General features: G+C 45.3%; 1 protein-coding gene across 5 annotated transcripts in view; it reads right to left on the bottom strand.

Moving 5' to 3' along the window:
• Positions 1 to 221: 221 nt before the first annotated feature.
• The window catches only part of LOC100646335, an 80,727-nt gene continuing 69,044 nt past the window's right edge, over positions 222 to 11,904 (bottom strand). For all 5 annotated transcript variants that reach the window (XM_003394275.4, XM_048404247.1, XM_048404246.1 and 2 more), the window contains 4 exons: positions 8,356 to 8,551; positions 3,551 to 3,858; positions 3,033 to 3,369; positions 222 to 2,717 (listed from right to left, as the gene is read on the bottom strand). In XM_003394275.4, the coding sequence (XP_003394323.1) occupies positions 2,541 to 2,717; positions 3,033 to 3,369; positions 3,551 to 3,858; positions 8,356 to 8,551 (1,018 nt within the window). In that variant the 3' untranslated portion in view covers positions 222 to 2,540. The remainder of the gene's footprint in view (positions 2,718 to 3,032; positions 3,370 to 3,550; positions 3,859 to 8,355; positions 8,552 to 11,904) is intronic.

The raw sequence follows: 11,904 nt of genomic DNA, 5'->3' as shown, positions 1-11,904 counted from the left end.
GGTAATTCTAAAGGAATCATTAGATTTTTTGTATAAGTAGGATGTACGAAAGCCTTAGATCTGCGAAAGATGGATAACTATTTTGAACAAATCGTAAGAGCTAAACGAATATGTGCGACATTGTAATTGAAACAAGATTATATTTCAAAAGCTATATCGTTTAATTCCATGGTTTGCCATTACGCTTGAAATTGAAAGGGTACAATGACACACGCAACAAATTTTTGTATTATAATTTATTTGCGATTTAATATAATAATTAAAATAATAATGCGGTAATTATTAATATCGATAGCAGTTTACTAATTTTCTAAGAAAGCGATGGTATACACGATACATCGTTTACATAAATTAGAATGACAGTCGACTTTCTTTATAAACCATTTGTGATATCTGTATCGGTTCTGTAGCATCTATATCGTTCACGCGTATATTGGAACATCTGTAAATACGATACCACAGATTCATCAGAGTCAGTGTGCTCAGGTTATTCCGACTTTTTTCTTCTCTCATTCCCATTTCGCCATTAGCAAAGTAGACTCAATTACAGTTTCATATAGTATTTCGTTTATATATATTTGTATATTTATATGCGATTTATTTATAAGTATATGTATTTATAAGCGCGCAAATATATTATGCACGAGATCTGTCGATGGCTGTTATGCAGCCTACAGGAACATAAAACTTGATTCTCTATCGTTAAAATTTATTGTTCTTATTAACGCGGCTATCTACATGATAATCTTTTGCAGAATTCCGAAGAGTCTTAACCTTAAGCTATTACATATCATAATATATATATATATATATTTCATCTCATCTTATTTACAAAAGAACTTTCTGTAGATTCCTCTCTAATAGAATATGTTTTGTGTGTTTTTTTTTTTTTTCAAAATTGGGGATTGTCGATAGTTTTCTTGTACCCTTATCCCGTTCGAGGACGCGCCGGTTAAATATAAATTCGCCTCGAACGGAACGCGAAATAGAAAACGTTTCTATGTATTTTTTAACATTACACAGGTACCCGCAAGAATAGTTTTCTCATTTGAATAAAATGAGACAGAAAGGTTAGACGACGGCCGCACATACATGGTCGATAAATAAATAGAGTGTCGAGTTCGTGTCGTTGGTACGGCGTAAAGAACGATCGAAAAATATTATGCTACAGTGTAACTCGTGTCTTACGAACATTTTTTTTAATCGCATCGAAAAGACATTCGTAAATCTCGAAAAATAACTCGTGCTGCATTAGATTCAGTAAATGCATCACATATACATATATAGATATTGATTATCTTCCGTCGATTAAATCAGATAATCTCGAAGATTATCTAAAGAAATTCAGTAGCCAGACCGATCGAAACAATCGCAGTAACGGAATACAATGGTCGAGTCAAAATATATTCATCGATACTTTAAGTATCGTGATTTTTTAAAGCATTTATCGTTCGGTATACGCATATTTCATATAGTATTACCTCTCGATAATAATTTTCGATATCTACGATTACGGTAAGCGCGTTAACTCGAATCGGGTCTCTTTTCGCTACGGTACACAGTGTCGGTTGTTTCGATTAGCCTGGCGATAGAATCGATGAGCAAGTTCGCCCTACGAAATCTTAATAGAAAAGTAGATAGAGTGGCACATTTGTCGATACCGAATAAAATGTAGGATGTTCGTTGAACGACATAAGAAAGAAGATATCGTATCTCGTAAGATGCTCGAGAATATCGTACAAGTTTCGCGTATGACGCGTTGAAAGCTTTTATCCCGTTTGTTCTTTTTGCGTATAGGCAAAGATATACAGGCGGATAAGGGAGTATGACGCGACAGAGCCATATATAAGGCGTTTAAGCAATTTTTAGAGATAAAAGATCGAGCTCAGATCCGTTGGACAATGCGATCGGGCGTACGTTCTTCTCTTTTTGAAGAAGCTGCGATATCTCGTACCGATTAAACGTTGCGTCAGTCAGTGATCGACGATTTGGCGAACGTGTGGAAAGGAAGGAAGGAAGCTACGACTCGGTTATATCGGGCGCGCGTTTAGTTTCGTTCGCGGTGAGAGAGGCAATTTCGATTTACGATGCAGATTGTACGCCAGAGAATTTGGCAACGCGAGTTTGACATAGTACAAGTTACGTTTACGCGAATAGCAAATATTCTCGATTATCTCGTCTCGTTCTCGTCCATTAGCGTTACTCCTCTTACCGTTCCGCGATCGCGACGACCATAATTATCACTAGATAACGTGGTTGCATTATCATAAAATCATTATATATATCACAAATGTTAAAATTGTCCACGCGCAACGTATTCCGCGGTGCGTAAAGTTTCTAATTAATTCTCGAGACACTACGGTAAATATCACATGGAGCGATGAGAATTTTAATTAAATATACAACGGCGATCGATCGCGTCGACGTCCGCTACTATATCGTCGACGCTCGAGGTTGCCGCGTGCACGACGACGAACGATCGATCGATCTCGATCGCCGTTTCCAACAATTTGTATAATATACTTTCAGAAAGTAGAGATTCAGGCGTAAGATTGATCCAACGATATAGCGATTTTGTTCCCTTTCTCCACCCAATTTCTCAGTCGTCCCCTCAGTTCTTCCAGGCTTTTCGACTTCGCCTTGTTTATCCTCTTGTACTTAACGTCTTTTGGCTTCGTCACTGATCGGTGATTACTCATTACCCTGTTGTACGTGACCTGGAAAAAGACGAGATTCAGAATCGCCACTTTCAGAATTTACGAGAAAGAATCGAGAGTACGATGGACGCGGTTGCACGAACGTTTGATTTCAAAGGATTCCGAAAATGCCGCAAATATGGTAAAAAAGGACAGATAAACGAATCGAAGAGGATTCTCAAAGGGGAAGAAAATTCTCGTATGCTCGTATGTTCCAAGACGTTGCTCGGACGCGAATCGACGAAAAAAGTTCGATAGCGGGGCATATAGCGCGTATGCGAATAGACGAAAGACGGTTGCGACTAAGTGGATATTCGGACAAAAAGATTTTCTTACCTGCGCCTGCTGACTTTCGTCCCTCGGTCTCTCGTTGGGCGGGGAGTCTGCCTCTTGAGCGAGTCTCTCGAAGCTGCCGTACAAATCCTGAAGTCTGCCCTTTCCGTTTCCCAAGTTCTTTGCCCGTCTCTCCTCGCATTCCGAGTTTTCCGTCGATTCGGACGGGTCCTGATTGTTTTCGCTGTCTCCGTCCTCCTCCACCGAGTAAACGGTCTCCAAGATCTCCGGTCTCCTGAGGAAACCGTTGCATCGTCGCATCGACGAGTACTTGCTCGACGGTTCGACCGCGTCCGAAACCGATCGGATCACCGTCACGTCGGTGATGTTCGAGCGAAACCTGCGAAGGATATTTTATTAACCGTACGAAGTAAATTTAAGTAAATTTAGTCATCGCGTAGAAGCAAAGGATTCTATCTATCTTTACCTTGGCTGGTAAATAGTAAATGGACGTAACGATAGTTTTAAAGGCGCGGAGAGAAAATTCGTGCGCGTTTCGGTTAAACGAAGCGTACGCGTACCTCGGTGGCGCTAGGTCGTCCGCCGCCTCCTCGAGAACAACGGCGCTGTCGCTGTCTCCGAGACTGTCCAATCTATCCAGAGCGTCGCAAGGTGGCGAATCTCTCGTCCCGGCACTTCTTTCCGCCAATCTGCTTTGCAATTGACGAATCACCCTCTGTTGTCTGAGAATAATGGACTCTCGTTGCGCCAGACTAGCCTCGATCTCCTTCTGTTTTCGACAAAGCCTCGATTCGAAGAGCAGCAGCTGCGAGGACAATGTCCGTAGCTGCTCCGCTTTCTCCCTTGTCAGCCGTGCCACGAGGTCCTCCTGAAATAATTATATCAGCCGTTGAGCGACTTTGGCGAATTCATGCAACGTACGTGCCAGCCACCGCTGCGCAGTTTCGACACCGTGGTAAACGTACCACTTCTGCGTGGCTTTATCGACGTTGAATTAATCAGCAATTTGTATTAGTCGAGAGAGCTTCGGCTCGCTCCTCTCCGCTAGTAATCAACCAACGATTAATCACGTTAGCTCATTATCGATAATTAGGGAATAAGAATCGCTTGATTAACGATCCTTCTTCTTTTTCTCCAGAGTCTTCCGGCAGTGCGTTAAAAGAAAAGAAACTGACCGACAGTGCAAAAGGATTCGCAAGAAAACCGTTGCGAATCGATAATTTGCATGCATCGAGTTCGTCGTCGTCGTCGTCGTCGTCGTAATTAGTTCAACGATCGTACCCTACGGGGAAAGGAAGCATCGCGGCTACGCAACTGTGCCAGTCGTGAGGCATCTTCGATTTGCCTATTAACGTGGTATTAATTAGGAGATCTCGAGGGTTTGCCCCGACCGCATTACGGTATGTATTATGCCAATGCACGGTATTATCGACTTTGTTTCTCTTTCGCTTTTCCATTAACCGTGTGCATGCTAAATACAACGAACGTTTACGTTTACGCTTTCCGATATACGTAAACATTGTACGTATATGACCGGGGTCTGGTTTCTCTACGACGATAACAACGATTTAGGACAAAAGGAATGTTTTACGTCTAGGTTTAAAACTTAGATCGCGAACGGCCGCTATCTAATATCAAGAAACTTCTTCTTCGTACGTAAAGATCTTCGTCTATTAAAGCAACCTCTTCGTTACATCTCATTTTTCATCGCGGTGTACGAGGCACTTTGGCGAACAAATTTTCCAGCAAACTTTGCTGTTCGCTCGAGCGCGAACTTTTACACTTTGCCGATGTCACGACGTCGTCCGACAACCGTCTTGAATTATAAACGTCCAGCGCCGCTGTCAATTTTCGAGTAACTCGAGCGAGGTCCGACGCTGTCACCGCGCCAGGAACCTCATTTTCGACGTTGCAAACTGTCTTCGGATCATCGATCGTCCTCGCCGCCTTCGACGTTCTCTGTCTCCGTTCGATCAAAGTTCGTAGCCGTCGCGACAGCGTCCGCGGCAAAAGCGATCGCGAATTCTTCGCTGAACCGATCTTGGCGCGCGACAGGTCCACGTGGAAAATAGGAGAAGCCGGTAAAAGTACGTAACGCGAAACGTTTGAAACGCGGAGTCCACGAGAATTTTTCTCTGTCGCTTGAATTTACGGGACGATACGGTGCTTTGCACGGACCATAGACCCGGCCATCTTCCTCGTTCTTTCTTTTCTACGAAAAAAGGACGAGTCCGTTACTCTGGGCATTGTTTCGCGTAAATGGTAGAGTCCCATGAAATGGCCCACGCGACAAGTATCGTACGTTCTACGACGGCGCGCGTCATCGAGTTACGAGTCTCTCTTTGCGCTTCTCGCACTCGTTGAAAAAGGAACGCGAAATTCTCCTTTCAGCTTCGATCAGACAACGGGCTCCCGGCGGAGTTTCTCGTTTTCTTTTCGATACGACGCGCGCGATAATCTCTCCGACTTCTTATTTTTATTATTTCATTTGTACTTTACGATATGTCCAGCTGGACATTCGGTAAATTTTTCTAGCTTTATCGCTAAATGACACGTGGATGGCTACACCCCGTCTTCGAGTTTGTCTATTTTATTTCTTCAACGAGGTCGGTGGGGTCTTCTCTTTGGTTTTCCTTTTATGAGAGTTTTGCTCGCTTCGACAGCCAGATGGTTTTCATGTGTCGTCGTTCTTTTCCTGTATCTTTTTGCGTACCTGCCGATTTCTTCTTTGACCGTTGGTATTTTTAAGGTATTTTCCTCATTTCTGACATACCATGGATCGTTGACTATCGTTCCGAGTATCTTCGATCGTAGCGGCTATAGTTTATTCACGTGGCTCGTTGCTGCTGTCCCCCATAGTGGTGTTCCGCACGTCCAAATTGATTTTATTATCGTCTTGTACATTTTTAGTTTATTTCCCATGCTCAGTTTAGAGTTTCGACCAGTTAGCCAGTACATCTGTCTTCTTTTTATCCGTGTTTTGTCTATAATTGATTTAGTATGTTGCTCCCATGTAAATCGCGTGTCTAAGCAGAGTCCTGGGTATTTAACTTGGCTGCAACTTACGAGAAACAAAGCAAACCAATCTCTGCCGTTTTTCCCGTTTCTCCTCTCGCGCATAGAGTTCGACACACGCGCGGAGAGACGGACCGTGGGACGACGATTGAGAAATTTACGGGAGCGTGAAGGAACACGAAGAGTAAACTAAAAGCGGCGCAAAGACCGGCGATAGGCAAAATAACGCTACGAAGGAACACCGCGCGGCGTGCAACGCCGAACGAGAAATTTCCTCGGTGCCGTGACATGGTCACGTGTGTCGCACGCGAAAAGGTCGTTGCGCCTAATAACAGATCATTATGTCGTAATTAAACGCTTCTTCCACCGTTTGTTACGACGTCGTATCTCGCGCACGTGACGGTCGCGTGCTCGCTGTCCGTTTCTTTACGAATTATCGACGCCGCAAGAAGCCTGCAATCGAACGACCGCTCGCATTTCACGAGTTTCCTTCGACGTAGACCAACGTCCTCGCATAGATTTAAATAACCGCACGAAGATGGATACGATGCGCCAAAAACAACCGAGCTTTTTAAATGTAAAATCGATCGAACTTTTATAAATTCAACGGTTCCGTTTCCAAGACACCGACACGATTAACAGCGACGCACGACTATGTAAAAAGCAAACGATTTACTACTAGAAATACGCTTATGCCGCAACAAGACGGTACAAATAATCGTAAATTCCTGGGATTTTCTCCATTTTTCAATTTATAAGGTTGACAGCTTTTGCGCGACTCGCCTAAAGAAATTCTCCTCCGTAGCTTTTCCTCTTTCGTGTATTTCGGAGGAACTTCAAAAACCAACGCCGATAGCAGGATTCTTGGTGCCACGCAACATTCAGAATTTAAGGGAACGAGACAAGAAACGGGTCAGTTTCTGCAACGAGGGCTACAATTCTCGCGTCGCATTAATATCGAAGAAACGAGGTCTTGGCAGCCGGAACAGGACGAGTGACAGTAGCAATTTACTATACATCTACTCTACCTGTCCTAAGCGTCTTTCCGACATGGTCGCAAATATTTAACAATCTTTTCCTCGACCAAGCGCCGTTGTAACGCTGCACGGAAATCGCCATCGACCGTTTTCCTCGAGACTTTCCTCGAGACTTTCCGCGAGAATATTCCACTCGCATTGGTCGCTTTAATTCGTATCTATGAGCGTCGATCTGATTAATTTCTGTCCTTTTTCTGGACATAAGAGGGAGATCGTGTGGCGGTCGATGAATTAGTTGGCGGAAACGAACGTAGGCGCGTTCGCTCGTTAATGCACCGGTTGTTTGTATTCGCCAGCGGTGTTTCTCTTCCTTTTGTCTTCGTTTTAATTCGGTTTCGCCGGTTCATTTCGACCGAATGAAATTTGGTCGGTCTCGCTACATTAAGATTAATTCTCGCGACAATTTCTTATTCCCCGTCGTGTAGTATGCAACCACGCGTTCGACGCGGGCACAGAATTTTAAAGCGACCAGGAGATGCGATCGGTCCAAAGACAAGCGTATCTGTAATTGATCCGATCGTATTAGAGGCAGGAAAGTGATCGATGATCGAATTAGCTGAACGTAAAGAAATTGTCGAGAGATAAAAGCGATAATGGACGAAGACGAGGAGCGATAATCCCGTGTGAATGGTAAACTAAAGTTTTCCGTACAGCGTTACTTGAGGAACAACTGTTCGAGAGAAACTTTCCAGGTGGATCGCCTACTCGATCGATATCCAGTCTGATCTCGTTCCCAAAATTCTCGATAATTTGCGAGAGGTTCAACGATAAAAAGGAATCGCGAAAGTAAAAAAGTAACTTCCGCCGCGTCTTTCTTTCGATAGACGTGCAACGATCGTGTCGGAAATTAGCTTGTTTAGCGGATTCTTCGTATCTAAAGAGAAGATTAATCGATGTCTCGTTCTAGCATTTGCAAGATACCTCTACGAAAATGCTTTCGCGTTTCTTACTTTTTTCCCAGCAGTTCTATCGCTCGCGCCAAGACCAAGACTTTTGCCATGCCGTACGTAATCCGTGCTTCCTGGGGTTGGAGAGATCGTCGTAGATCGTTTGCCGCGCGGATCTCTGCAGAATTTCGAGGGAGGATTTTTTTTCGCGAATGCACCGCCACGAACACGTAGATCGTCCGTGATCACGCAAAGTCCGAAGGGAAATAGTCGAACGTCACGAAACGTCTGGCTTGTCCCGGAAGCGGGCTCGGATTCCTCTTCAAAGTTTTACCGGATAATAGCTTTGATCAACGAGCACGGACAAGGTTCCGAGGTAAAAGCACACACAACGTATTCTCCGCTTCCCCTTAGCTTCGTTTTTACCTGCAATTTCAGGGTCCTTCGCCAGGCGAGCATTTGATGCGCCTGCGCTCTTTGCCTCGCTCGAAGCGCAGCTATTACCGATTTTGCCTCTTCCAGCGATGTCACTTCCATCTCGTTGCCATCCTTGGACAAATCGCCTGGCCTTGCCTCGGTGATCGCTGCCAACGGACAGCTGTCCATCGACGTCTCGTCGAAACTGAAATCAGAAATCGAACGATCGTTTTTATTTCCTGTTCTGTTCGCACGATTGCTCGCGTCTCAATCTCGCAGACTTATCGTTAGTTCCATCTGGATAGCGAGCTGGAACGTCGATGAATGGTAAAACGCGAATCGGTTGGAAGCGACGCGAATGCCTACTCGTCGCGCGATCGATCGAGGAAGGAAACGTGGAGATGCACGGTTAGAGAACCGTCTTTGAGATCTCCTATTTATCAGGTCGGTAATGGATCTCGTAGACGGTGGAGGAAGATCGCCGGAAAGTGTACGGTGTCGTCGAAACTGCGAATCGATACGAGGTAAATATTTAAGCGACCACGCAGAGCGTGTTTCTCGATCCGATCGGGATTAGCCGAGCTACGTGGAAACGAGGATTTCTCGAGCGTGCAGCCAGCGTCCAAAGAGTCCTTTGAAAACCGAGTCTCGATTCGAATAAACGAGAACGATGCTATCCTATCGTTCGACGGCCAATCGATCGACCGACGAGACTCGTTTTTATCCGCTCGTCCCGTGAGTTCCGTTCGATTGTGCAGCTCGGAGTGAAATTTAATAAGAACCGCAAGGACTCACCGCGATCGCACAGCGCACCGAACGCATCGAATATCAGAAAAAAATCGAGAGAGCATCCGCGAAACTTCCGCGGCTCTCGCGACCACCGAGAACCCGCGAGGTTCGTTCTGTAGTTTTGTCGCGTATCCGTAAATCGTCTCGTAAATTCGCGCGTTTACTTCCTTCCACTCTCCTTACTACGTTTTCGCTGTCGCGATTTACGCGAAATCCTTTTTCCTCGGGAATAATTAATTCTTCGTGGAAGAAACTGGGCCATTTAAAGTTTTAAATTGGAAAATTTAAAAAAGCAAGCGGCTTGCGAAAGATACGAGCACGCGGATTTACGACCGTAACAATTTATACCGGGTTTCGAAAGACGCGATTCGAACGACTCCGTTGATAAAATTTCGCTTACCAGTGCAAACTTTGTTTCCGTTTATTATCTGGCAACGGAGTTCTCGAATTTTCTGACGAGTTAATAACTCTGCTCGTATTCTATCCAATAAAAACAATTCGTTGTTTGTCCGAGGTCACGACGAGTCTATGGTTTTTAATCGTATCGAGTACCGACTTCTCGAAACACGCAAAACGAATTACGGAATTTTATTCTATATTCGCAGCGGAATATTCGTGATTTTTTGGCGCGCCATCGGAAATTTCGCGCGATGCGATTGGACCGCGTGAAATTCACTGTTGCGAGGGCGAAAAATCCAACATAATATCTCCGGCGTAAATTCAAATGAAACGTATCAAATATTATACGGGGAACTGCGTTCGCGCAAGGCTCGAGCCGCGCTCTACGGTTTATTCGGCTATTCGTATTCGAGATTTGTACTCGTAAAAGTATGCAACGATTTCGACCAGCGAACATAATCGATACACAGACCGCACGAAATCCAGCAAGCGGGATAACGGAGTAACGTTTCATTTACAATTTTAGGTATCATTTGCATAACACAGCCTCGATGTATTTATGGAAAATGTTGCTTTTCCTGCACGCGAGACCCGACCATTCGCTAATTAAGTTGAAATAAATTATGCATGAGTCACCGGTCGAGTCACCCGACACGGTTGGTGCTTCCTTCTTTCCGTTGGCGACGATCGATTCCTCCAGCTTTGTTCGTCTACGTACTCGCTTACTTGCCACTGTGTTTCGCACGACATAGGCGAGTGTCGCGAACCAAGAAAAACGCGCCGACTCGTGCCACTCTCCGCCCCGTCGAGCGCTCTACTTATTTACCAGACAACCCCTCGTCGTTTCTGCTTTATTCGGCCGTCGAATATTCATAACGTTGATATCGATAAATTCTCGGTTGTTTCTTGCCGGTCGATTCGTTTCGCGCGTTCTCCAAACATGCGACGGTTAAAAATATTTCCTAGCGAAAGATCGCTCACGAATATTTCATTTGCTAGGTGCCTTTGAGCGACGAGCTACGTAATTGTACGTAAATACGGTCTGTTAGCTGACGCGAGTGCCTAAGCGGTAATTAACGTACTTGGACAGCCACAAACAAATCCGTAGAATTTGCTAAACGTTGCCGCGTGTGGCTTGGTAGAGCGCGAGATCTTGATATAACTCTGATCCATCGTTAACGCTCCGTTGATAGCTAATTTATTTAAGACCGCACAGGGTTTACGCTTCATTGACAGAATCTTGCAGCAATTCTCGAGGTCGTATGCCCGCGTTTTGCTAATAGCGCAATTTTTTCTCGCCTGCGAGCGCACGAGTATCGCAGCTGGTTGGACACGGTTCTCCATCAACCACGAACGATCGTGGCAACGAGACGAACAAAACCGTTTCTCAGCTCGCCACATGTTCGTTCGCTGCAACTTCCGGCGAAACTATCCCCTGGTTCGTATTATATAGTCGCATGTATCGCGCGAATTTCCCTTCCCTGTCGGTTTACGAGCCCTGCAGGCCTTCATTTACGACTTCTGCAAATCGGTCTCAATTATCGCTGACAATGCGAACAGAGGGCTCGGTTCTCGCGTTTCTGTTTCGGCCGTGCAAAGGGTTGGCGTACGCTACGTCAAACGAAGAACCCTCCCGTTCGTTTGACTCGCACGCACCTGCGAAACCGACTATCGCGATCTAGAGAGACCGACGAACCCACTCGTCTTTCGTCGTGAATCGTAGCCAGGTGGTGCGAAATGAAGGTCCGGTGAATCTACGCGCAGCTCCAGCCGTTTTCAGCTACGATCTCGATAACCGTAACGACCGGCGTCGTATCTCCCTTTCTTCGACCTTTCGTTCTACCTTTTTTCTTTCGCCTATTTCTCGCTTTTGCTCGGTCTTTTCGTGTACTCGAAAAGGCCAGGCGTTTTAAAGAACTCCATCGTTAGCTACGCTGTTAACGAACCGGACAAAGTATGGTTTTAAGCGAAGTCTCTTTGACGGCCTGTACACCTACGAACGCAAAAATGTTTCGGATAGAAAGGATGCCGCTTCCCCGTGGGCTTTTCAAAGGTAACCGGAGTGTCAATCGATCGAGGCGTTTAGGCAACGAGTTAGAAGAAAGACCGACAAAAGACTACCAACCGTGCACCCGATACGCGGCGAATCGAACGAATACCTCGATACACGATCTTCGATTTCACCGAGATAGAACGGTTCGTGGGCAGACGTGATTCATCGCTGGACATCGATCGATAACGTGGTCGACGGTGAACCGTGGTCAAGAGAAAATACATCAAAATGACAGGCGGTGGCTACGAGGATCGGGCGTTTGTCTACATGTCTGAAACTGTTTCGTTCGATAGATCTACCACCTCGATCTGACCAAA

This window comes from Bombus terrestris, chromosome 3, assembly GCF_910591885.1.
Source record: "Bombus terrestris chromosome 3, iyBomTerr1.2, whole genome shotgun sequence".
NCBI classification, from domain to species: Eukaryota; Metazoa; Arthropoda; class Insecta; order Hymenoptera; family Apidae; genus Bombus; species Bombus terrestris.
Note: the sequence above shows the minus strand (reverse complement) of the source record. Positions and strands in the feature narration are given on the sequence as shown.